General features: G+C 41.8%; 2 protein-coding genes across 3 annotated transcripts in view; one reads left to right on the top strand and one right to left on the bottom strand.

The window, feature by feature from the left end:
* Positions 1-264: 264 nt before the first annotated feature.
* LOC116393352 (mucin-19) lies at positions 265-17,865 on the bottom strand. The gene is made up of 43 exons (XM_031865605.1): positions 17,817-17,865; positions 17,005-17,049; positions 16,154-16,379; positions 15,224-15,353; positions 15,084-15,147; positions 14,882-14,964; positions 13,933-14,128; positions 13,704-13,829; positions 13,477-13,597; positions 13,195-13,330; positions 13,036-13,113; positions 12,852-12,921; positions 12,576-12,713; positions 12,248-12,397; positions 11,559-11,653; positions 11,333-11,465; positions 9,773-10,016; positions 9,542-9,582; positions 9,260-9,348; positions 8,769-8,923; positions 8,516-8,654; positions 8,261-8,365; positions 7,937-8,131; positions 7,511-7,583; positions 7,256-7,422; positions 6,891-7,047; positions 6,283-6,393; positions 5,887-6,028; positions 5,666-5,694; positions 5,056-5,485; positions 4,082-4,170; positions 3,749-3,949; positions 3,358-3,599; positions 2,952-3,138; positions 2,338-2,551; positions 1,832-1,998; positions 1,564-1,637; positions 1,360-1,465; positions 1,237-1,268; positions 993-1,146; positions 847-884; positions 612-719; positions 265-327 (listed from the first exon to the last, which is right to left on the bottom strand). Exons 1-43 carry the CDS (start codon positions 17,863-17,865, stop codon positions 265-267), a joined length of 5,592 nt encoding a protein of 1,863 aa, XP_031721465.1.
* Positions 17,866-21,700: 3,835 nt separating this feature from the next.
* The window catches only part of slc2a13a (solute carrier family 2 member 13a), a 50,020-nt gene continuing 44,946 nt past the window's right edge, over positions 21,701-26,774 (top strand). Inside the window, exons 1-2 of one of the 2 annotated variants that reach the window (XM_031865768.1) lie at positions 21,701-21,853; positions 21,975-22,539. In XM_031865768.1, the coding sequence (XP_031721628.1) occupies positions 22,002-22,539 (538 nt within the window). In that variant the 5' untranslated portion in view covers positions 21,701-21,853; positions 21,975-22,001. Of the gene's footprint in view, positions 22,540-26,774 lie in introns of both variants that reach the window. The other variant, XM_031865767.1, reaches the window with a different exon arrangement.

Raw genomic sequence — 26,774 nt, forward strand, 5'->3', positions numbered from 1 at the left:
CTCAAAATGTGTATCACAACTATTGGTATTGATCAATATCAGAGTATTTCTTCTCACCTGGCCTGAGACACACATTGGCCCTGACACACAGGTAACCGCATGACGGTGGTACAGTTGTCTATTGTAACGTTGATACCGGTCACCTTCGGAATACAGCTCTGGTTACCTGAAGTTGGAGAAAATTAAAACGGTTTTGATGCAGTTTGATGATTGGAAGCAGAGCATCTACAAAATGTGAAGACAGTTGTAAATGACTTCAGTATTTTATGGATTTTGACTTAACTTACATGTAAAGCAGCAGTGTTGGTCATCCCAAATTCTGTCCTCCTGGTGAGTACATCATAAGAGGTTAAATGTTTGTTGTTCTAGTTATTCTTTAACACCTAACTATGGCTTGGCTCCAGTGTTTCAGCTTATAAAGTGTACTTGGGTATCCACCCCCTAACCCTTTTTAATTCCAAAATATACCCCCTGTAGGAATATATTCTTTCTTTCCACACCCAATAAATGTAACTCTTTTTTTCTTTATTATAAAACAATGCTCTAGTGGGAATTGCAGTAATACACGAGTTATTACTGTAGAATAAGGCAGAGCAGGGGGTGTGCAGTACCTCCGGACACTTGTCTTGGGGACAGACTCTAGTCTCAGTCTGAATACCCTCTTTGCTGCAACTGAATGAAATGCAGGGATGGGCGGCATCCTTCCATCTGTCTCCTATCTACACACACAAAGACTGATATCACAACAAGACACTATACAGTACAATAATTCATTTCAATCTAAAAAGCATGTTTCGTCTAAGGGAGACCAAACACTTTCCTTTGCCACGATTAGACACAACTTACCTTGTATGTTTGTTGATGATAGCTGCATGTCTTCTCAACTGAAAAATAAAGTAATAATATGTGATTTGTTTTAGTATTCATGTGGGGAAAGAAAGGTCTCTGACTAATACCCTGATTTTAAAATATTACGACTTGCCAGTGCTTACCACAAATCTGTTTACCACAGCAAGGGCCGTTTACCAGTACAGACTTGGGGCCACATTGCAGAACTTGCTCAGGAGGTTTAGGAACACACTCCTCTGTGAGAGTCTGGTTGTTACATTTACACAGGTGACAGCCGGACTGCCACACCTCACCAGGCTGAAAGACAGAAATACTTTTTAAATTTAGAATCCAATTTAGAGTCAGGGATAATACTATTGTTTGCACTGATGAGACAAAGATACTCACCAGTTTGGGCTCACCGAGTGGTCCTTTACAATCTAATGGACAAGACACAAACACTACATTACCACTAGTAACAGCAACACATGTCTAGGTGTGAGTGTCAGCCTTTTAGGCCATGTTACTCACAGAGACAGTCCGACACACAGGTGTTTGAGTGGTTTCCTGCCTTGATTTGGCCGCTGGGACAAAAACAGCCTTCTCTGCTGCTCTCGAGGGAGGATCCTCGATAAACCTTTCTGTACAGCCAAACCAGAAGAGCAATGGTGACAGGGGAAACATTTTCAATTTAATAAAGTGAGAAATAAATGTCACAAGAGTATGTGTGTTTACAAACCCTCCATAGCAGAAGTCATCCAGCCTGTCATGACATTCTCTGTAAACCAATCCTTTTGGACATGGCACAGCTGGAACATGAACAAGGACAATTAGGTGATAATGTAAGTATCAGTTTAAAGAGGAATTTATCATTGGCACTTTTAATCAAATCATTACAGTCAGGCCAAAAAAAACATAAAAGAAATGTGTGCAAATACATTAAGTCCTTGGTCTTTCTGACTTTGCTCTACGGAGAATAAGAAAAATGATAACAGATACATACTGCATTTTCCATTAGTCAGTGCTCTCCAGTCAATACAGAAGCCAGCTTTCATGCATTCAGTAGCAGCTTGCTCTAGTGAAGCGCAAGGACCATTCCTGCATGAATCAAACTCACAGTTCTTCTTTTTAAGGTTCAAATTCACATACTGGCTGCAATTTGAAAAGGCTCTGAGGAAACAAAGACAGACAGCCATGGTTATACACCATTGAAATATGGGGTTACTAGGGTGGTACGAGCTGGTTTCTGGGTCACTTCTAGGTGGTTGCTTGGATGTTGTTAAGGTGTTACAGGTGACTGCTAGGGCATTAGTAGCTAGGGTGTTACAGGTGACTCTGGGCGGTTGCTACGACATTTCTGCATTAGTCACAAAGGTAGCTCTTAAGTAAAGGCAAAGCATTGTGCCTTGAGCGTATAACATAAAGTGTGACACATGTGTAACACAGTAATTCTCAATTCTCCCGCCAATTCCCTGAGGAGCTGTGTGTGTGTTAGTGTGTGGAGCTTACGGGTGGTCTAGCAGCACACATAGAAGGCTTGCAGGGCAGGGGGTGGCTGTAGGGGTTACTGTAGTTGGTGAGAGACAAGGTACGTCCCTTGGTGTAAAAGCACAGGCTGGTTTCAGCGGGTCGTCGTACACCCAGTCATAAGCCGTCTTATCACAGCAGCTGTCGTCCTCCATCTGCCCTCCTTTACGGATACATGATCCAACACCACATACTCCTGGAGAAGAAAAGACAGAGGTGCAATTTGGTGTCTAATATACACATATACAAAAAAAAGAGAAAGTGCCTGGCAAAAAAATGTAGGTGTAAAATGTGACCAAGCAAATTGGAACACAGTCAACAAGTTTCTTTGGAATTTGTGTTTCTTTCCGCCCGGGCTGGTGATCAGAAGGTTTTTAATGCAGCGTTAAGCTAAACATAGTATTTGGTTTTGATAGCCAACAAGTCAATTTAGAAACATGTTGGCTATTGTTGTAAGTTAACAGACAAGATTAAGTTGTTTTTTTTGCATTACCTGGCTGAAAATCCATTCCACACACAAACAACCACTGTTTAAATAGATATACAACATGCACTTAACCACACCCGTGGACAGTGCCTTTCAATCCATTACCCACCACATTGTCCCTGGGTGTTGTTGAGGAAGTGCTCCATGGCCAAACTGACCACCAGGGTATAGGCCGGACTGAGGGAGACATAAGAACGGATCTCTGGCAGGTAGATTGACACTGCGTACATCGTGGTCTCAAACCTAATCCCATGCTCCTCATATGGTGGCTCTATGGTCACGTTGTTCAGAGTGGCCTAGGGCAGATTACATCAGTATCAATCTGGCAGATTAGATAAGCATCAAACCAACTGTCTAACTCTTTAATAGAGCATGGTAACCTTATATAGTAGAGCCTCCTAAAAACATCCTTTATTACAGAAAATGATTATTAGCATCCTTGTAGCCAAATAGCCAATACATTGTACAGTAGGGCATGGCATACTATAAATAAATAGAGTTGTATTGTATCCTACCTGTACTATGAACAAATCTGGAAGGATACTGAGTGTAGCTATATTGTTCTGATATTGCACGATGACGCTTTTAATACAGGCACCATGGAGGCCTTCTACACAGTCTTTGTTTTCCGCAGCAATGGTCAGGGTATGACGTGGTGACCTCTCCTCCACCAGGATGTAGCTGCATTCGACCAGGAAATCAAAATTTACACCTTGGAAAGAGATGTAGTGGGGGTCCCCATATAGCTCACAGCGACCTAGGGAGGATACGAGGGGATTTTAGTAGATATGGACGCACAACACAAATGTATTTGAAAAAAAATTAATTAATTAGCCACACTAGTAATGGCTTTGTTGGTCAGTCAATGCACCACTTTTATCCTGATCCAGACAAGGATACACTTACAGTCACACTTCCATGTTTCACAGCATCCATCCGAGACTTTTGTGACCTGGCCTCTGGGGCAGTTGGGAATTGAAAGCTCCGGGCAAACCATTGAAGTCAACTCTATCGTCCCACCTGCACAGGTCTTATGGAAGCAATCCTCTGTCCACGTCTCACCACAATCCCAGCGTTTTCTCCTCTTCAGGTCTGTACATTCACACACTGGTGAAACACAAAACGGTTGAAGACAGTGAACAAATAAAATACTAAAACATAGCTTTGGTAATTTAAGGAACTGATTGCTAGGATAACTGAAAAACAGAATAATGTGCAGAACAAGTAGATGGCACGCACTATTGGGTGTGGAGCTTGAATTCTCAATGGTATATGTTGTCGGTGGCATCGTCGTAGATTTAGACGTCGTTGGCTCTGAGACGGTGGTACTGGGTTGAGTGGTTAAATTCGTAGAGGAATTTATTAATGTTTTAAATGTTTCAGGGGGAGCTTCTGTGATGGTTACTTCAGTCGGACTTGAGGTTTCAGCAGATGTAGCGTTGGTTGCAAAGGTGGTTGTTGATTGAAGTGTTGTTGCTGTTGGCTTACTATGCATTGTTGTTGGTTGTGTTGGGATGGTTTCTGTTGTCATAACTGTCTCAGTGGGCTCTGATTCTGTTGTCCATGTTGTTGAAGCATTGGTGAATGAAGAACTCTGAGTTGTGTATGATGTGGTCAGCACTGTGCTTGTAGGTTCAGATGTAGGTAACTCTGCTGTGGTCATCTGTACTGTGGTAGATTCAGTGTTATTTGTTGTCACTGTGAGCTGTGTTGAGGCAGCAGTTGTCAATGAAGGAGTTACTGAGGATTCAGTTGTGATTGTAGCTGTAGGTGTATAGGTGGTGGAAAGCACAGTTGTCAAATTTTCAGTCGTAGTTGAGATATTGTTAATGGTCGTCATTGGTGGAGAGGTGGTGGTGGGTGTTGATGACCGTGTTTCAGCTGTAGTTAAGAAAGTTGTAGTTGTTGGAGTAGATGTGGTGGAAAGCACAGTTGTCAAATTTTCAGTCGTAGTTGAGATATTGTTAATGGTCGTCATTGGTGAAGAGGTGGTGGGAGGCGTTGTTGACCATGTTTCAGCCGTAGTTAAGAAAGTTGTAGTTGTTGGAGTAGATGTGGTGGAAGGCTCAGTTGTCAAATTTTCAGTCGTAGTTGAGATATTGTTAATGGTCGTCATTGGTGAAGAGGTGGTGGGGGGCGTTGTTGACCATGTTTCAGCTGTAGTTAAAGAAGTTGTAGTTGTTGGTGTAGACGTGGTGGAAAGCACAGTTGACCAATTTTCAGTCGCAGTGGTAATATTGGTAATGGTCGTCATTGGTGAAGAGGTGATGGGAGGCGTTGTAGACCATGTTTCAGCCGTAGTTAAGGAAGTTGTAGTTGTTGGAGTAGATGTGGTGGAAGGCTCAGTTGTCAAATTTTCAGTAGTAGTTGAAATATTGTTAATGGTCGTCATTGGTGGAGAGGTGGTGGTGGGTGTTGATGACCGTGTTTCAGCTGTAGTTAAAGAAGTTGCAGGTGTAGACGTGGTGGAAAGCTCAGTTGACAAATTTTCAGTCGTAGTTGAGATATTGTTAATGGTCGTCATTAGTGAAGAGGTGGTGGGAGGCGTTGTTGACCATGTTTCAGCCGTAGTTAAGCTAGCTGTAGTGGGAGTGCTTGATGTTGGAGTGGTGGCAGGTGTGGTGGTTGGAGGTATTCGAGGTGCTGTCGGAGTAGAGGTGGAATTGAGGTCTGGTGTTTTGAAAACAGCTTCTGTTATGGCACATGTACTCTAAACCATTTAAAAAGCTAAGTGCCTCAAAAACTACTTAATAGTTTTGTGTAACTGGTAATAGACACATGAAATAGTAGATGTAGTGACTCATGAATATAATTGACACTTACGGCAGTTTACTGTTCCATTGTTACAGTGGCTGAAAATAATTACATAGGAGAGTAAGAAACATCCAGTTGTTAATGTAATGAATAATTAAATTAATATTATGGTTACCCTGGACATGTACATATTTAGAAACAGTCTATTAAGAATGGCCCAACTATGTATAATGTTAATATGTTTAAATGAATAAAGATTTAAATGACAAAAAAAGAATGAACCAACTTACCACTCAATAGACTGTATCATTACCACTGCCCGAGGTTGAATGACAGTGTCATTAAAATAACAGGTGCAGTTTCTCAATTTAGTGCATTCCCCAGTATTTTCATCATAGTATGGCTCCTCCTTTGAACATCTAGGGTAGCAGCCTTTTCCAATAGTAAACAAAATGTTTATTGTATGGGTGCAAATGATTTCGTATGCATTGACTGGAAAAAAATCATTTGATTCGGTCTAGATTGTGAGGATTTCATTAGAAGACCAGGTTTGTTTGCAATACTGCCAGAATTATAGACAAACTAAGTAGCATTAAGACATTATTTTCAATTTTCATCTCACGAACAGATGATTAAGAATTAAGTTTAGCTGTTATATTTGGATACAACTGAGAAAGTCTGGTTACCTTCCAGCTTGTGAGTGATGTAGTTGTCTTTGCCGCAGGTCAGCATCTCGCCACAGGCTTCATAGTGCCAGCTACACTGCCCCTGCTCGTTGTAGTAGTCACAGTAGACCGCTATGGTTTAAATTATCACAGGTTAAACTTTTATAGCGTTATAGTTTATGTTTTGCAAACATCCAATAATGATTGAAACACTTTTCGTTATATGGATTGACTATAATGATTGATTACTTTATTTACTTATGTGTCTTACACAGCGTCAGTCCTCTGCGTAGTGACTAAGAAACATTAAACTATTGATAAAACATTATAGAATGTGTATGAAGTTTGTGAAATTCTAAGCAGTGAAATAACACTTAAGATACTTTTAAATTGTCTGTAATACCAAATTTGTCATTTTATTTAACTGTAGCAAGAAAGTAAACTGAAACAATAGATTAGCATAGCCCAATAACAAAGTGAGTTTGCCAACTGACCGGTGATTATCTTATCTGTGTTCTCTTTATGGGTTTGAGTTATAAGTTATTCTAAAATTTCACAGTGCCGTTAACATGTCAAAAAATAGTAAAGTTCAATTTTTATTAGTGAGGGAAAAAAGGGTCTTAACTTACGACACATATCAGGTGTCCTCCATTTCACACACACATCCTGGTCGCTGCAGGCCTCTGCGTAGGCGGCCACAGCTGTGCAGAAGCCAAGGAACTTCCCTTCAAACTCACAGGAGCAGGACTCCTGCACACAGGCATGGTAGTAGGGGTCTGGATCCACCTGGGGATTGTAAAACAACCAGAATGGAGTTTGTATTAACACATTTAAGGGGTCTCTGTGAGGGTCCTTTACTGTAAAAAGTTATATGGTTTCATATTGCAACAGATTTGGATAAGGAAATCCCAAATATATAGCAATTAAAGACCTGCACATGAGTCTAACCCCTGACCCTGATGTTTGTGCCATGCTAAATATGTAACATGCATACTTTTAAGTGGCATTGTTTGAATGTGTCTCCTGTAAGGATCATACAGCGCCGCTGGGCCCATGCTGAGCAGTAGGAGTTGCGTTCACATGGAAATATCTCAGTGGTCACATCAGAGCAAGGAGGTGTGGCGGCTTTCCAGCTGTTGCCAAATGCCAGGGGACTGGACACTAGTAAAAAAACATTTTTTGGGGTGTTATTTTGACCACCATGACAAAAGTAAAAGTCCTTTATCAAACAAAAAGAAAATCAGTTTACCTGCTGAGCCACTTATCAGTAGGTCATTCATCTCATTGGAGTCAAAATTCCCACAGAGGCCGCACACTTGTTTCTGAAGGAGAGATGGTTAAAAAGTCATCAAAAAGTTCTGAAAGTAAAAGAAAAATGAAAGTAACTGCTGAGTCTTAGGTAGGATGTAGCTATTAATTATGATCAATGCTTAAATAAAATGTAAGTGTCTTTTCTGATACTACCAAAGTTCAAATTCCAATACATAGTGGATTTTGATATAAACCTGAGTTGACTTGAGCTGGTTAAATAAATAAATCAGGTCAAAGTTGAGAAATAAAGAAAGAAGACATTAAGCAATTGTAGAAAATGTTGATTTCAAATCTAAATTCAGTTTTTTTATTTAGTCTGAATGATGTATATAAATTACGATATTTCAAAATCCTCATCACTCACCCTCCAGTATGCATGCAGCTCTATGGTGATCCGGGTGTGTTTGTCCCAGATGAGAGTTATCCCTCTGCTCGGCACTGAGATTACGACGTAGAGTCCCAAAGTGTGTGTGGAGTAAAGTGAATCTTCCTGCGGAGTCCAGCCTTCATGGAGGCGTCTGGTCACCTTCATGTCGCTCAGCGTCAGGGTGACTTCGCCCTTTTTAGGTCAAAACAAGTACAACTCATTGTATAAGAATAGTTTTAAATGTCGATGAACAAGTTACTCGACTTTTACTGACTGACAAACATTTATCTGTGAAATTCAATCAGACAAACAGCCATCCACCTGCAGGTCAAGGATGATGGAGCGAGAGCAGGTGAGCGCCTCGTCACAGCAGGGGACACTCTCCACTCTGACAGAGAAGGTGCCGTTTCTATTTCCACAGGCATCCTAAAGCAATAAGAGTTAAAAGGTTAATGAAATATGGCAAACTATATTTGGATGATGTACTGTGTCCTTTTGAAGGCAATGCATTGGAGGCCTACAAAGCTTCAGCAAAGACACACGTGAGCTGTGGATTCATTCCTACTTTGGTCTCACCTCGACAAGTGTGTACTGACACTGTCCAGCAAAGCGGTACCGTTTGGAGTCAAAGGTCTGGTAGTGTCCGTTTCCGTAAACTTGACACTGCCCCGGGCAAGGCTCATCTTTGCAGTGCCACTGACCCTGACCACAGATACTGTAACATAGAGTGATGTTAACCTTTCAGTCATTCTCTTCATCACGGCTTTATTAGCTTCTGATGAGATAGGACCGTTTGAACGAACAAGTAGGAGAAAGGAGGAGGTGTTACCATGTTTTACAGTTGGTTTTGACGCGCTGTCCCGCACTGAATACTTTGCCACTGTACACACAGGTGCAGTTGTTCAGAGAAACACAGTTTCCATGGTGATCCTCATACTGGTCATGTGGGCAGTAACAGCCACTCTCACAGGTCACACTGGCACCCTGGAAATCACAGCAAAATAAAATACCTTAGCATTAGGGAATGTTTTAGCCATCACAATAATAGAAACCTGTACTTGGACAAAGGGTTAATGTTAGGGATATGATTTACTGACAGGAAGGTTATGTAAAATATGTTTCAGTAGCAGCTGCTTTCAATTATGGTACAAGAAAAGCATCACATTACCTAAAGACATATGTCTCCCGAATGCTATTAATAATAAATAGCCATATTATTCATCAGTTTTAACGGGTAATTAGTCAGCTGCTGCTTTTAATTGAAGAATAAATTAATTAATACGAAAGCCATGGATACAAACATATAATCAGTTGACCTACCGTTGGTTTGCTGATATAGTCGCAGGTTTTCTGAGCCGTGTTAACTGCGTCCTCAGAGCAATGAACACAAACCTTCCCATTCGTGCACCCTGTGTTAATTATATTTCAGACAGTTTGACACATTATTAAGTTTAACTTTTCTCTTCTTTCTCTTTTTTAAGACTTTTTATTGCTAACATTCTGGGTGAATTTCCACTTTTAACAAATGAATGAAGTTGAAACAAAGACAACAAAGGATGAGTATGATGTCGATATGATTATGATAGAAGAATATATATTTACCACAATCCCGAGAACAGCGCAGTTCTCCATTCTCGCAGACGCTGCAATAGACACAATGTTTGCTTTGACATATATAGCACAATTTTGCTTCAGTATATGGACATCAAAGGTGGAGACAACACAATTAGGCACACTATAACAGCATTGGGAAGACTTGGTTAGGGAAGACAGTGGGAAATAGACATAAATGGTATATTTAAATGGCTGTAAGTACTCAGATGATCAGCTCACCACTTTTGTCCGTCGATAACAGCAGACCCCGGGGCCATTGTACCTTTGTAGTAGTAACAAGCACACTCTGCCTTCGGGGTACAGACTTGTCCTTGGTTCAGGTGAGTTCCCTGCGGACAGCCACAGCCCTCCACAGGATCGTCATCCAGCCCACAGAGAAGGTCAGGGCCAGACAGAGAACGGCATGTGTGGTTGCAGGCTTGCATGTTGTAGGAGAACTCTTGGTTTTTCTGACATTTCACAGCTGGGACACAACATTAAATGTATCACTGATTTTGTATCCTACATCAACTAAAATGTGACATTCTTCTTTAACATAAATGTACACTCTTGTAACACAGTAGTTGATTCAACCTATAGTCTGTATAAAGCCTTTACATTTACTGTTGTAAACATCTGGGGTCTGAAAGGTTTTTAATCATCTTTTTATTATTATCACAAATGTCAACAGCAAATCTGATAAATTGCAACTTTTATTTCTGTTAATCTGTTTCAACATTTGAAAGTCAGAGGTATCACATCTGATATTTTTGTATCATCACATGATTAAAGCCGGTTACTTTTGCACATATTGCCTGCTGGTGAATGATCCAGTGGTAATGTAGACATTTTGCGAAGTCTGGGTCACCTTTGCATTGCGCAATGAAGCCTGCATGCCGGCCCGTCATCGCGGGAGCCCCGTCTGGTGTCACCGACACCAGCTTTTCCAAAGGTACCTTTTTCTCCACGAAGAAACTAGTAAAAAGTCTCGTCTATAGCCGAGCGGAGGATCCAACCCTCCGAGGCGCGGGGGATCCAACCCTCCGAGGCGCGCGAGCGTCTTCGGGCGCCCGCTTTCAAACCTCTAGTCTGGGCCTTTTCGCTCGGATTGCCCCGCGGCCTGTTCCGAGGATTTACGGACCTGACGACGGGGTGCGCTCGCGGCGCGCGTCTGGCACCAACGGGATGCGACCGCCATTCAGAACCTGAAAACTTAGTGCGGTGCGGCAGCCTCGTCCTGGCTGTCCGCCGTGCGCCTCCGGGTACCCAACTCTCTTAACTCTCTGCAAGCGTTTTTGATTAAAAAAGAACAGCAACTACAATTTTAGACGGAGCTCCATAATGACTCGTGCTATTTTTAGAACATGTCTTGCGGGCGACTCACGTGGTCCCTGCGGGCGACAGGGTGCCCGCGGGCACCGTGTTGGCTACCTCTGCCCTATATAGACTCCTGCCTCCCAGACACACATTGCCAGATTGTTCTCCTGTTTTCAATGTCAGACTCTCCAGCACGCTCTCGCGGACTGATCTCCTTTTACCGACCCTGTTCTACCCGCCTTGCCTCACTCCCAGTAAACCCACCAGCCTTCTGATCCTGAATCTGATTAACTCTGCCTGCTGTATCTGGAAGTTTGTAATAAAAGCCAAAGATCCCTGGAATCTTGTGTGTTGCATTTGGGTCCATATACAACCGGTGACAAGTTGTTTTGTTGAACATCACTCCTTTGGCTTTTTTCAGTGGACTTTGAACAATAAAGTGGGAGGATGCAGACAGAATACATTGATATTAACTGGACTTACTGCAGTTCGTGGCTTTCCTCCAGTCACCAATTACAACACCCAGACTGGCGCAGGCTTTGGCATAGCTGCCCAGAGCAACACACAAGCACTGAGTCAGACTGCTGCCACAGTCGCATGTTCTTTGGATGCAAGCCTGGAAATTAAAAAAAAATCAGTCATTGATATGCTAATCGCTGAAAACTCCAAAACGTATTAAGGATTTAGTTTTGGGCAAAAGTCTTGTTACCATGTGGTAGTGATCAGTTGGGATATGACCGTGGCACTTAGCAAATATCCCAATTGGGTTGTTCAACACAGAGCACTTTCTCTCAGCATATATCTCTGCAAAAATACATATTGAAATCATTAAATATGTTTGCTTTTCCTTCTAGGTTGAGTATTTGTATCATATCACAGAGACGCCAGCAAGCTAGCGAGCAAATTCAAGTGTTTTAATATAAAAATTGTATGTCTATTTTTAAAAATAACTTCTCATCCCTGATAGGCAGACAAATAAAATATTGAGTATGAATTTATACACACTAGTGCAGTGCCCCTTCAAAAATGGGCCTCCTCAAAACGGGCCTATTGCTGGGCCTCTGGTGTTGCTGCTTGCAACATTCTCGAGAGCCGTTCATCAAAAAAACTTCACATTCGACACTGCACTTCCTTATCCTGGGTAAAAATACAACCGCCATGACTATAGTTGCATCCCCTAACAATGCTACAGTATACACTACACACTGTGTCCATAATGCACTACTAATAGATATGACCCGTAGATCTCAAGACCTCGCACTTGACACATGTGGTCCTCAGCGACATACAAGTGTTTTGGCGTTCGGATGAGCGGTTCTCGAGAAAATCGAAGGACAGACATACAAACAGAAACCATTTCCAACATTTTTGAAGCACATTTATACGATAAATTGGTACCATTGTCAGTGTTGAAGCAGGTCCTGGGTATGTTCACTGCACAAGCAGCCACACTCCAGGACTGAGTGAATGGTTGAACTGAGTTCTCGATGATCCCGCTGCTGGTGGTGAAGTCATCCGTGGTGTCATTGTTGCTGTTGCCACAAAGACCTGAAAGACATACTGGCTATGATTACACATCAAATTGGATCGTGCCGCAGAAAATATATAGTATTTTTGTATTTATTGTTGTTATTATTTTGGTCTTGAGAGCTAATTTAAAAAGAAAAGTCATAATGAAAGTGAATCCCAAAGTGAATATATTTTGTTTGTAGACTGAGATCCTTACCTGAGATCATGCCAGGGTGGCTTCTGGGTGCGGTGATGTACAGCTGGATTTCAGGAGACATCTGGACTTGGAAATTCAAACCAAAGGATGTGTGGACCTGGACGTACATGGAGGACTGCCAGAAAACCAGAGCATGATCTGACAGGAGATGGAATTTTGTATGTGAATGGGTGGGTGGGTAAATGAGCCATTATGGATGGATTACTAGACTACTAGACATACTGGACCATAATTAAGGTCCATGAACAACATTTCTTCCCGTTTTTTTCTTTTTACCAGACTGATGAAGTTCATTGATCTCCTCCCCACCGAATGTAACCATGTTCTGTGAGAATATATACGTTCCCTGCAAAACCAAAAAAGAAGGGTATTTATATTCCATGACCGCACACTACTGTTGATTGGTGTGTTTTTCGTAGATTATGTTATTTGAAATTTAACCCTCGAAGACTGCTTGTACCTGAAAAAGCTGAAATATAACTGTAGTCACAGAGGGTGCCTTTTCAGAAAACACGATTGTTATTGTACAGTTGAGACCCTTAAAATGAAAAGAGCAGTTAGTATCATATAAAGACTAGGTGGGTTAATGTTACATGTTGGGGTAGTGGGAAAAATTCACCTGTAAAGCCACATATTTACATTTGCCAGGGATGCCATACTGTTTGCCATCGAATGTTGTCACAAACTGGCCTTCAATGAGACATCTTGTGGGGCAGAGGTTCTCTGAGCATTGCCATTTCCCACTGTCACACACACTGTGTGAAGATAAAACCTAAATTAAAAACTTAAGAATAGTTCATCTTATTTATCCCGAAAAAAGAAGTATCAAAACAGTTTTCCCGCCCATTTTTATTGCTCGGGACCTTCTTGTGAGTCTGAAATAAAGTTTGAATTGTATTACCATGACTGACACTTGGTGCTTCGTATGTCTCCGCTTATGTAGTTCTTGCCAGCAAACTCACAGGAGCAGCTGGACACACTGACACAGTGATGGCCATATGCGCGATCATTAAGGACTTTACCTAAAACGCAAATATGTATACCTTTTTATTATTAGAATCATGGAAGCTAAACACGCAATGAAACATGTGAAGAGCTACATCATGAAGACAGATAGTGCTTTTTCACCATTTGGGCAGAGACAGGAGCTGGTGAGTTCCTGGTTGGAGAGCGTGGGGTTCGGGTTGGAGCAGCTGGGAACAAAGGCTGGACCCTGATTTTCATAAACCAGATCTCCTGGACAACTTGGTTCCTCTGCATTAAACCACAGAAACAAGGCAATCACATCAAGTGTCCATCAAATGAGTGTCCTAACATGCCAAATAACTTTAAAACCTAGTTTTTATAGAGCACCTACCACATTTGGTTACATCTCTCCATATCCGCCAGGCATAGCTTGTCTCGCCACACTGTTGTACAACTTCTTTGAAGAACGAACAGATGATGTGTCGGCTTGTTTCGTAGCCGTAAATGTTCTCTTCACAGAGTTGGATATAGTCGGGCATCCTGGCTCTCAGACAATCCAAGGTGTAGGAAAAGAACGTTCTGCATAACTACAAATATCATCAGAGAAACCACTTGAACATCTGGAACTAGTACACATTGTACAGAGTGAGTGTAAATCTCCACCACCGATGCAGAAAAGAAAAGAACAGAGTAGAGGAGAAGGGAGATGCTGCTGCTGTGCTTATTGATGTAAGTGAATGCTGACAATATGGTACTGATCTTAATATTATTTTTAATTATTCAGTGGGTTTTATTTTCAACCCTTTTGTTATTCATATTTCATCTTATTTCTTATTTTCATCTCATTTTATCAAGCATGTTTATTTTCCATCTAATTCTCCCTTTACTATGGCATGGGGTGTATTTCCTTTTTATTGTAAAGCATGTTGAGCTGCATTTCTTGTATGACAGGTGCAATACAAATGGCGTGAATAATTATGGTTATTGGTGTTATTATCATCATTATTATTGTGAAAATGAATTGAGGTGTGTGCACCCTAATTGTATGTTTAAGCACAGCTGAATGCATTGCCTTCCAAAGATGTAAATTAACATCAACAAAACTTAGCAGCATGACGTTTATGAGTCAATATTTTAAAACTGCCATGATATCCTATAAAGACGCTACTTTATAACTAAAAGTCGGTATAGTGTCAATAAATTCAAACCCTTTTCAATGAGTGAAAAGAAACAAAGAAAGTACATAGAGCAGAGCACTACCAATAGCAGACCGGAATCTAGTATCATCACAGCATCAACTTGTGTTTGACGTCAGTCAGCCATTACAACTGTTAACTTACTAGATTACTAGCGGACACAGGATCTCGGGTTTGACATGTGTCCTCTGGAATCACGCTCTCTGTGATCAACTGCTGCCTGTTGCCTGAAGTCATGAAAATTGTACATTCTTAGAGCAAACTGTATGCAAGCAAATGTCAAAGTACAGGCGATTACAACCACAACCCCAACCTGCTCTCAATTCCAGTCATCTAACCATCATACCTGGGATGTTGTGTTTTCCACAGAGTCCAGACATGTCGGTGCTCAGCTCCTGCTCCAGCTCCACCTTGACAACAAGTTTAAACATTGCATTGTGTGACTGTGATTATGTGTGTTGTGTCTACTGTATTATGTCAACTCACCCACACGATGTCTATTCCTCCAGGTACATTGTGCCAGGTGACAGACAGAGGAAGCAGCGAGCTCGTCAGTCGAGTGTAGATGCCGTACTGAAAGATATGCTGGTAGGTGTGGTCGTATGGAAGGGAAACGCTGTCAGCAAATAAACATTTACAGTTAATAAACTGTTGGACGGGGAACCCCCGATGCCACCGGGTATTTCGCACACTGTTCAGATCCTATACAGTATGTAAGTAAAAGTACCACACTGTAAATCATTTCAGCTGCACTTGTACATTTTCAAATGTTCTGTGTCCAAAAATCTAAAGAAACTAGTCACTAAAGTTTTCAAATAATTGTAGTCATGTAAAAAGTAAAATATTTCCCTCTGAGGTGTAGTGGTGGTCCAATACTAAATGTACTTGGTAACACTTGGCCATTGGATAGTAACACAGATACAGAGAAAACATTTTTTTAACGACAATTAAATCTAAAATAATTTATAAACTCTTTGTATATACATTTCCGCTTAAGCTCACCACCTGACATAAAACAGGTGTTTGTTTTTACTTTTGACTAAGTCTTCTCACTTCCTCAACTTTGATTTGAAAATAATGATAAAACTGGTGAAGTGTTACAGTTTCCTCCTCCCAGAAATCAGTCCATAAGTGACCTTGACTGTATGTTGTAATTTCACAAACCATTGATGATACAGTTTCCCACACTCAAAGCTAATAATCAACTCACATTGGTGGCATTAATAATGTAATATAAAACACCTGGTTGTGTGGCTGAGTATAAATGTCAATTTAAGTAAATGATTTGTGAGTTTTGGCAAAACACTCAGGGGACGTGTGGTTGGATTTAATGGATTTAATTTAACTTGGTGTTCTGTGTGGCTGCAGCTTTCTGTAATGAAACGATATGAGGGTGGGTTTGGGTTGGGCCCGAACCTTTTCTCCTCCACCAGGACGCTTCCATTCTGCAAAGCTGTCCTGACTTTGTTGATGATGATCTCGACTCGGACCAACAGCCCGTTGTCACCTCGCCGTATGGTGACATCACATCCCACCCGGTTGTGGGTGAAGCGTGTGAGTGTGAACGGGCAGTTGGACCGAACATAGAAACTTGAACCGCTGAAAGTCTGAACGACCCCGCTGCCTAATGTCCTGCAAGTGTCTGATCACAATTTAAAGATTAATGTTAGACAATGAGGACATAAGTGAGGTCAGAAATTAAGCAAAAAAGTCAATTCAATTACTTGGTTATGTTAGATTTAAGGTTTAAAATAGTACTGTCAAAATGTATTCTGTTTATACCCAATGTCAGGAATATCATCCTTTCAATAATCAAGTTAGATCTCAATTTTGTAAATTCACTTTTTGTAGTAGTATCATGTATAATATGATTTTTAAGAGTACCATTTCAAAATCAATAAGCCAAATGCTCAACTTTTATTTTCAGTCTTATATATATATAAATCGTGTTTATTTGCCACATACACAATCATACACAGTGCAACGTGCAGTGGAATTTGTTTGTACCTAGCTGCAGAAAGCTGCTATATAATTCAATAAAATATCATAAATAAACCTTTTATTTATTTATTTTTTTACTAAAGGAACAGTAAAACAATATATCAGCATGTTTCAGAGAAATTAAATTCAACAGCAAAACAATGAAACAGCACGTTTCAGAAAATGTTTAAACAATATATCCAGTACTTATGACATATGCAATAATGTTAAAAGGTAATCTGTATAATAAACTGATCAATATCAAGCATTGATTGATTTGTACTCACATGTCTGAGTATCGGTTGTTGTGACCACTTCCCCTGTGCCAAAAACTACGAGAGAAATACAAAGTCATGGTGGAAGTAAACATTAATTATAATGAAAAATTATGAATTATGAGTAACAACACAAATACTTACTAATAGGGTTGTTATTATTATACAAGATACAGTATTTAGATATGTAAGGCACAGATGCACAGATGCAAATCAGTGGTAGTAAAAGTAAAAGTAGCAATAGCACAATATTAAATTCTGAAATCCCTAAATAGAAGATGTCACGTAAGTAAAAGTATTATCATCTCCTTCGACTTCAAGTCAAATTATTTTCAGCTACCTCTACTTTAGAGTACCAAAAGGAAAAGTACTCACAATTGGGAGCAATTGTTCCTGTCAGTGTTAACTAATTGACTTAATACTTTATTGGATTATTGATTGGTACTGACTGATTTAACAGTGTATCGTATTTTTGAGCCTATCATGTGTTTTGTGTGCACATTCTAAATTTGTAAAGTAACTACGGAAGCTGACGAATAAATGTCATGGAGTACAAATGTATTTTTGATAGTATAGTAGAAAAATAAAGCAGCATCCAATTGAAATACTTAAGTACAGTAAATAAAAACAATTATTCCACCACGCATCCAGTGGAAACAAATACTTTTTTAGAACAGCAAGAGTTAAAATATTGCACTTTATCATTTTGCTGTAAAATTCCATAGTAATTAGATGTTGCAATATCCTTGTCCCTGGTCACTTTTTTTCTGCTTAGAAGAATTAATTCCTATTCAATGATTAAATGAACAATTGCAACATGGTACCTGAGGTCAGTGAAAAGCAGAATGCCAGCATCCATCGCTGTGGGGTCATGCTGCCGGATTGCTGCAGGAGAGCAGGTGGAACCAAGAAGAACTGCACAAACAAGCCCCCCACAGGGCTTATATGTGCAGTGTCAATCCACACACAATTGGAGCCACCCCGCCCCGTACTCATGCACACAATATACCAGGAAACTAGAAATAGAAAAAATACATAGGTTAAACATTAACCTAATTGGTAGTTTGCAGGAAACCAGCTTAATGTAAAGCATATCATGTTGCATTCACAATTGAAACTAATCTATTTCAACCACAACAACACCTCTGATACTCACTACCGTGGGAAATTGTGAGTGTATACTGATTAGAAAGAGGTCAGGTTGGATGCACAAACACAGTGTGGACGACTGAATATCAACTGCTTAAGAGAGTTTGGAACTTATGTCGGTTCTTTTATTTCCTCAAAACCCAATGTTTCCTGCCAGAAATAGCAACGACTTGTTCATATTTGAGTCATCAACCTCACACATAATGGGTAAAATATTAAGTGTATTGTGGACGAAGTCGGAACGATTACTTTTGGCTCTAGTGAACCAGACAATGCTTTTTGCTGGTTAACAAAGGACAAGTGGATCAATGGGTGCATGAACCAGGATGTAGTTAGTTATTTTTTAACTTCAGAGCTCAGGGAGGGTTCCACATGACGTTTTAAAGACGTCTTCTTCAGCTACTCAGATTTATTTTCATGCAAAGATTATACTTTAGAGCAAACTGAGTTAAAATGCTTCTTAGTTTAAATCACTGAGGTGTTAAAAGAATAATGGCTTATCAACACATCAGTAGGCCGAGATTTAAGCCGAGACCTATCACGCTAACCCACCGCCTGTGATATTGAGATATTGCGTACCAATTCAAATATAGTGTGTGTAGATATTAGGACTGAGGAGTACTTTTACTGCATAAAACTAAACTGGAACTATATAACTACAACTGCAGTAACTTGGTATTGGTTGAAGGTAAAACTAAATTCAAATATAAGTAGTGTTTAAAGTAGCTAAATACAGCTGCAAACCACTACAGAAGAATGTGAATGCATATGTATGTATATGTATACCATAAACTGTCTATGGATAAATAAACCGTTGTGCTCTGCTGACATTTCACTATCATGAGGTTTAACTTGTTGTCATAACTCATAGTTAAGTACAGAAAGTTATGTCAGTACAACATGGATAAAATATTGGATCATTTACTTAAAAACTGGTTGTCCAGAAGCAAAAGCTGTTCTGAGAGAGAGCCATCTGATGATGCTTCATGGCCATGTTTATGAGGTCATAGGAGAGCAGCGCCTGTGTGTGTTTTCCTCTATCCAATAGGTCACAGTCTTTATGTACATGTCCTCTTTGGAATATAATGTGCGCAGAAAAATTCCAAGTGAGGAAAGAGTTTGCTTCATTCCCCGAGGAGCAAGAATGTTTGGTTGTTCTAGTGTTTTATTTCATGTGGAAATGTTATCGTATGTTGCTGCTATAGTGGAAAGATCAGGTCGCTAACATTCTGTCTGAGATCCATGTCTACTTTGAGAGAATCTGGCCAGTAGTTAGTCAAGTGTTAGGCGGTTGACAGAATCGTATCGCCACCCTTAGGCCCTGCCACTCAGCTGGAATCAGAAGGTTAATTTCCCTAGAAGAGACCACCATGTTTTCACCATGAAACCATGTACACCATTATGCGTATAAGCGTGTCCCATTCTTGCCCTCCTTCTCTAATGGGCTCAACCGTGAGCCATTATCATTCCGTATACGGATTCTCCATTTTGTGTGACACCACTGTGTCCACATATTGATCCCCCTCCACACACGGATGCATTTACAACCATGTCATCTCTCCAGGCTGCAGCCGTGCAGCATGTTCACTCGGATTACTTTCTCCGCGTTTGAAGCCATGATCAATAAATGGAGAAGGCAAACAATGATAATGGTTTGGGCGTGTGAAAGAGGCAGATCCGAACAAGACAGACCAGGGTTTCGGTTTGGATGAGGGCAGACGTTTTGACAATGTCAAACACAATGACTTGTTCCAGCCTCTTTGTTGTGAGGATTTGCTGCCTCCTTTTTGTCGTGTGTGATGGTAAACTCAACATATGTTAAACAATTATGGACCAATCGGTTTGACAAAGCAAGCAATGTTAAGACAAGAGCTTGGGCTTTGGGAACTGGTTTGATAATCAATCAATCATTCAAGTAATCTTTTAGGCAAGCTCGTCAAAGGGTCACTGGTTTCAGCTTGTCAAGTGTAAATATTTGTTGGGTTTCATTGTATTCTATGTTCTTAAACAAAACGTCTTCGCTCTTTGGTTGGATAATCAACGTGGATTTGGGCCTGTCAGCGTGTGTCACGTCCCCTGTCTGTGTGTTTGCGTTGAGTAAAGTCAATCTAGCAGACATGTCAAACTCAAGGCCCGCGGGCCAAATCCGGCCCTCGGTACAGTTACGTATATCCAACCCGCGAGAAAATATCATATACGTCTATCATAACTGGCCCGCCACACCACAGAGCTCCGGGACGAAACGTGGCGATGTGAGCTGGCCTTTTTGTGCGATATAGCGAAGCATCTCACTGCGCTAAACCTCCAGCTTCAGGGACGGGGGCGTGTGATCACAGACATGTGTGATCACAGATATGTATAATGCAGTGAGAGCTTTCCAAGCCAAGCTGCGCCTGTGGGCGACTCAGATGCAGCAAGGAAGCTTGGGTCACTTTCCGTGTTTCCAAACCGTGTCTCCACCGCTGTGTTCCATATTGCTGATAAACTTGGCGCACTTGGCGCAGAGTTCACTCGGCGATTTGCCGACTTTGCAGCTCGGAAATGTACTGAACTGCTCAGCAATCCGTTTGTTGACGTGGAAAGAGCACCTGTGCATATCCAAATGGAGCTGACAGACCTCCAGTGTAATGCCACACTCAAGGCAAAGTATGACTCTGTGGGCGCTGCACAGTTTCCAAGCTTCATCCCCGAAACATTTGCCTCAACTCCGCCTACATATTGCTCAAATGCTCTGCATGTTTGGAAGCACATAGGCTACCTGTGTGAGCAGCATTTCTCTGTGATGAAGATGAACAAAAAGTCCTCTCACTGATGCACACCTTCACTCAATCTTGAGGGTTTCCACAGCACAGAACCTAACCCCAGATATTAATGAACTGGCAGCTAAGAGAAGATGCCAAACGTCTGGCTCTGGTACATATGCATGAAAGAATGTAGCCTATTTCTTTTTGCGCTTTCTCCAATATCCCTGTTATCATGTTTATTAAATATTGACCCTATTTGGCCCTCAACGTAGTCCCAAATTTTAATTGTGGCCCTCTCTGTGATTGAGTTTGTCACCACCTTGCAGGATCCTGGACATGTAATACTAGAGTCACACCTGCAGGGGGCAGCCGTTTTCCTATTATGCCTGAGGCAGCAGCTCGTCTGTGAATTTATGGTGACTGAAGCCAATCTGAATTGCCATTCATTGTTAAGGATATATATTTCATATTTAAGTACCTGTAATTTAATTTATGTGTAGTACGTATATCTAAACGTACCCTTGTCCTTTTTTATGTTTTACTCTACTTTGTTAGAACTTAGATTTTGCATGTACCTAATAGATGTGCGTCAACATGCACTTCCTAGTTGCCCTATACTTCCACAGTGATTTATTAGTGCTAACTGTTTTCAGTAATCTATATAATCGCCATGACTGAATTGAGTTGTAGAAGACTAAATCTCCGCCATAAACGCTCCACTCCAGCATCGTGTGCTTCCACAACAATATTTATTTGCGTCATGCCGACGCTAGCGGTGACGAACTGCTCCACTACACTCCTCCTATCTTACCTTTCCTCCCCACTCTTCATCAACTCTCCCATCAGGACCACGGGGATGTGATGCACTGATACAGACCAGGCTGGAAAACAACTTTGTATTTTGAGGGGTGGGGAGTGATCGTGGATAGCTCACGCGGCAGTAACTCCAAACTGAGGGGGGTGGAGGGGTGGGTCAATTAGTAAAGTGTGTTTTTGTTTGCTTTATTTTTTTTATTTGATTTTTTGCACCATCAACTACAACTAAGCAGCCCCGTCCTGTGTTGTGTTTCCCATATGTCGCGAAAGCAGGTCGACCATGACTACAATCTCCGTAGCATGAGCAACCTGATGGGCGAGCGGAGGAAGAAAGTGAGCGATGGAGGAGAGCGGAGTCTCATCAAGGCTCCGTCCAGCGCCAGCATCAGCAGCCAGGGCGCCTCCGCCGGGGCTTCCACCGCAGGCGCGCCCGCGGCACCCGCCGCCTCCTCCTCCACCACCACCGGGGACCTGGAGAGGGCTGCGCGCAAGCAGTTCCAGCAGGATGTCACGCCCGGCTTTGTCTACGTGCTGGCCGCGTTCTCCGCCCTGGGGGGGTTCTTGTTCGGCTACGACACCGGGGTGATCTCCGGGGCGATGCTCCTGCTGAAGAGGGAGCTGGACCTGAGCGCCCTGTGGCAGGAGGTGCTCATATCAAGTACTGTGGCCGCGGCTGCCCTCTCCGCCCTGCTGGGCGGCTTCCTCAACGGGCTCTTCGGGCGCCGAGTGTGCATCCTGCTGGCCAGCTTCTTCTTCGCCGTCGGGGGGGTCGTCATGAGCACCGCCCCAGGCAAGGAGGTTCTCCTGGCGGGGAGGCTCATCGTCGGCGTGGGGCTCGGTAAGACATGTGTTCAACACGCTCTCCGTTCCCTTCAGTCCAGCATTGAATTAATTGCATTTGAACCCAACAGATTAGGTTTAGGCCTCCACATAACTTTGATGTTGACACAATTGTTTTTAAATGGAAAGCAGTTCAATTGTCTCACCCCTCAGGCAGCACTAATGCTAAAGTGATATGTTATTGATTTCTGTGTCAGCATTTACCCACTTGCTCTCCATCATAAAGTTCAGAGGTCATAATTGGACTAATTGCCCCCTAAGGCCACAGGTCTCAGCTTACCATTTCCTCCCACATGTCTTATTTCTGCCTCTCCCTGCCTCAGGTCTCATATTTGCAATTACCCACCGCTTCTAATTACACAGCGTGTCCCTCCGCTTGCTCAGGCTGCATGCCACTGGTTGTTAAGACAGCTTGCTGTCTTCATTATTATAATCATTAAGATTGTTATTAGATTTAGTTGGGTGCCATTAAGGAATTAGAGAAAGCTAACTCTGAGTGATGAATTAAAAAGGTTGGATATTATCCCAGCATGCCCAAAAGGAGAGCCAAGACGAACCTCGAAGCACGCGGGAGACGTTTGGTGTCAATGAGGTTGTCTCCATCACACACTGATGTCAGAGTTACATGTATCTGATTGGCCCCATCCCTGCTTCCTCCCCTAGGATAATACCTTTGCACATTCCCTTTCTACTTCTTCCTTCCCATGCATGAATATTTTTCGCCCTCTTTCTCCTCTCTTCAATCATCCCTCTCTCTTGCCTCTTCCTCCTTCTACTCTCCGCACGCTTCGACATGCAACGCGCCCTTTGATCCGAATTCAATGTACCCCAAATTATTTATAGTGGTCGCTGTTACTCATGACTCACATCCTCCGCAGAAAGGACTGTTAAAACTGGCTTTCCAGGCTGAGCGCCACGTCGATGGCACTTGGTACGCCACCCCCTCTGAGAGTAGTAAGCTCTCTGCTCAGTGATAACGTGGAGGAATTGCAGACCATTTCCTCTCCTCAGTCAACCACTGGGAAAGGAGGGGAGGCTTAATTCTTTAATAAACACAGCTGACTACAGAGAGGAGCTCTGTGTTTCCTTCCTCTACGAACTAATTATTGATGTTTGAATCAAGATTTGGCGTCAGACCCCTTTTAGTACATTTGTAATTCCTCTTGTGATAAATGGCTGTAATTTAGATTATTGTCGTGTGGCATATAAATCAACCGTACTATAGTAAGTGTTGTTTTTTTAAAATCTGGCATCATGAGTGTGCAGAGGATGAATGCTTCTTGGCTAATCTTCCACCAGGTGGGAAACACCTCTGGATAAATTGCAAATAGGAAATAGGGGAATACTTCTCTGAGTGGTATTTTTCAATGCGCGTTAGATGCAGTGCGAGTTTTTTATTTTGGTTATAAAAGACATCCTGGATTACAGTAAAGTTTGTTTTGATTTTTAGCAACTTCAGGGGTGATTGACAGGAAGTGCTGATGCAAAGCACTCAACTCGGGTGCAATGAAACGACAGCTAAAAACGTTGACGAAACTAAAATGAAGCTTCGTGTTCCCTGTGATGGAAATAGCTTGGGTAACTTCTCAAGTCTGTGGGAAAGGCTTTTCTCACTGGACAAGAACGAATCAAATTAACGAGCCTCGAGCCTTGTGAAGGGTCCAAAATGAGCCTTAATATCTTCAGATACCCTGTGTGCAAACTCATAAAGCCTTTCCTTTTACTCTCTGAAATATTTGCATACCTGTTGCTATTGGAGACATTGATTATATTCTGCTGCTGGAAACGTACTTAAAGATGCTAAATTTAATATTCGGCGCGTTTAGTGCATGTTGACACCACGACCGCCATGTTGAGAGCCACATGGAAGCAATAGAAATGCTCCCAATCTTGTATATAGCATCTTTACTGGGGTTATGGTGTTGGCCAAACATGTGAAATGCAGATTGAAAATGCAGCAGCTACACACTTCATTTACATACACAAGCTCTGACTGCTAATATGGAGAATCTAATCACCGGGGTCATTTCAAGCTGCTATATTATGAGTAGCCCCTCCCCCTTCTGCCATCACAATCTTTACCCATACGGACATCTTCATTACGCAGGTGTGCACGAGCCGGCCCTGATAGATAATGAAACACTTCCTGGCACCACAATTAGCTACCGGAGACGCTAATAAGGCGCCATTTTTAATTGCACGCAATTATTTTCGGCCTGCACACACACACACACACACACTCACTAACGTGACCGGCGCTTCTTTGGAAAGCTAATTGCTTACCATTTCTGAACTCGCCACAAAGGTCACCGGAGCTGTTCGTCAAACCAGGAAAGGCCATACACCACCAAGCCCTTCCTCTCTGTCTGTCTACCACATGAGCGTCTGGTTCATCTGTTGTTGTTGATCTGCCCTTTGCCTGAGCACAGGGACTGTTTTCTGATACGAGCTGTCGGTAGTCTGGGCCGTATTGAACCAGACTGTTTGACAATGCCAAGTTAGGTAATAAATCCTTGTCTATCGCATCAAATTAAGAGTTTTTTCGCGCTGCACAGGATATTTGTGGAAAGATGTTTCAATCATGGAGGAGAAATCCGCTCTGGCTAGCTGTCTTGGTTGTGTGATTTGTGATGTGGAAGGAGAGTTCTTTTTTTCAATCAAGCGTAGCATTTTAATCTTGGACTCTTGAGAGACCTGCCAGGGATAGCCGACCTAGCATGTAAGCCATGCAAGCTATTATTGCTTCTTTTTTTTCCGTCGACCACACCGGCTGTGGGTTTAATGACTTTTTTTTTTATCAGTTTATATAAAAGATGTAGCAATAGATACATTTCAGTTGGAATTTATTTTTGACAGTGACAATACATTTTCTTTAAACCTGCAATTATAATTTTTTTGGCCGCTTTGTTGCAGCACAAACAAAAACACACACACAGGACATTTTACTGCTGAAAAATAAACTTGTCAAAGAAGTAAAACCGTAAAAAAAAGAGGCAGGTTGGTTTAAAAGCTTTACTGCTTTACTTATTCGCTTTTCTGTCGGGAGTTTTTCGATATTTTAATTGGACAAACTAGCGAAGCTACCAACAATTAGCCCACTGACAACTTTGGCCATTTCCAATCTGTCATGTGACCCTTGGCCTGCAGTTCCTAGCGGTACCTCGAGAGTCTCTCTCTAAAATAGCGGATTCTCTCTGTGCTCTCCTTGTTAGATATAAAGGGTTGAAAAAGAGCCATGAAATGTTTTTCTGAAAAGAAATCCGCTCTGATGCCTTCAGCCCTCGTTAGTCATAATCCATTCCCTCACACATACACAAACGCACAAACATAAGCCCACACCCTCGCAGTGTGTGTGTGTGTGTGTGTATAATAATGTTTTCTGGCTAAATTATCAGTTGCAAATGTTGAATCCTTGGAGACAGCGGATGAAGGGTCTGCATAAAAACGGCGCAGTTAATTAGATTGTGATAAGATTTAATTATTACCGGTTTGACAACTAATTGGTTGGTTTACATAATTAAGTCCACAATTCTCAGCCTAACCAGGTGGAAGCTATAGACGTATCGAGTAGTTTGTTTATGCCCATATTACTGTTGTTTTGTGGAAATCACATCACTAAAAGGTCAAGTGTTCAAGAAATTAGTTGTTTTTGGCTTAACATTTGTGAATTTTGAGTTTTTTTTCTCTCCCCCATGTGGTTTTATAAGAACACAGTCCCACATGTGACTAATCTCTAAAGTGGAGTTACATAATAAACAACTCCAGTCCAAGTCCGATGTCAAACTAGGCACACTTATTGAATTGAATTAAAAACGGACACAACCTCTCCTGCTTTTACCACTGAATTTAATCACCACTCACACCACTTACCCACTTGAAAGTCAACAACAGCATCATCTGGGGGAGGTTTCGCTTCATCTACGCGTTTTCAAGGATGCTCCATTAGCCTCTAATTAGCTTCCTCCAACACAACCAGCTACTTAGTAGCAGAAAATGTCCTGCCTGTCTCTTTACCACATAGCAGTGATGGAAGGTCTGGTGGAGTATGTCCTCCTCGGTCTCTGATCAAGTGAGTCGGGCCCGATATTTGTACTACGTGCCCGGAGGCTGCCTTCAGACAGATTCTTTGTTTAACTGGGCCGCGCTGCTTTGAGGCTGAGCGTGGCCAGACGATGACTTTATGAGGGTGTGTGTGTGTGTGTGTGTGTGTGTGTGTGTGTGTGTGTGTGTGTG

The sequence above is a fragment of the Anarrhichthys ocellatus genome, unplaced genomic scaffold (genome assembly GCF_004355925.1).
Source record: "Anarrhichthys ocellatus isolate YVR2014 unplaced genomic scaffold, GSC_Weel_1.0 scaffold33, whole genome shotgun sequence".
Taxonomy (NCBI): Eukaryota; Metazoa; Chordata; class Actinopteri; order Perciformes; family Anarhichadidae; genus Anarrhichthys; species Anarrhichthys ocellatus.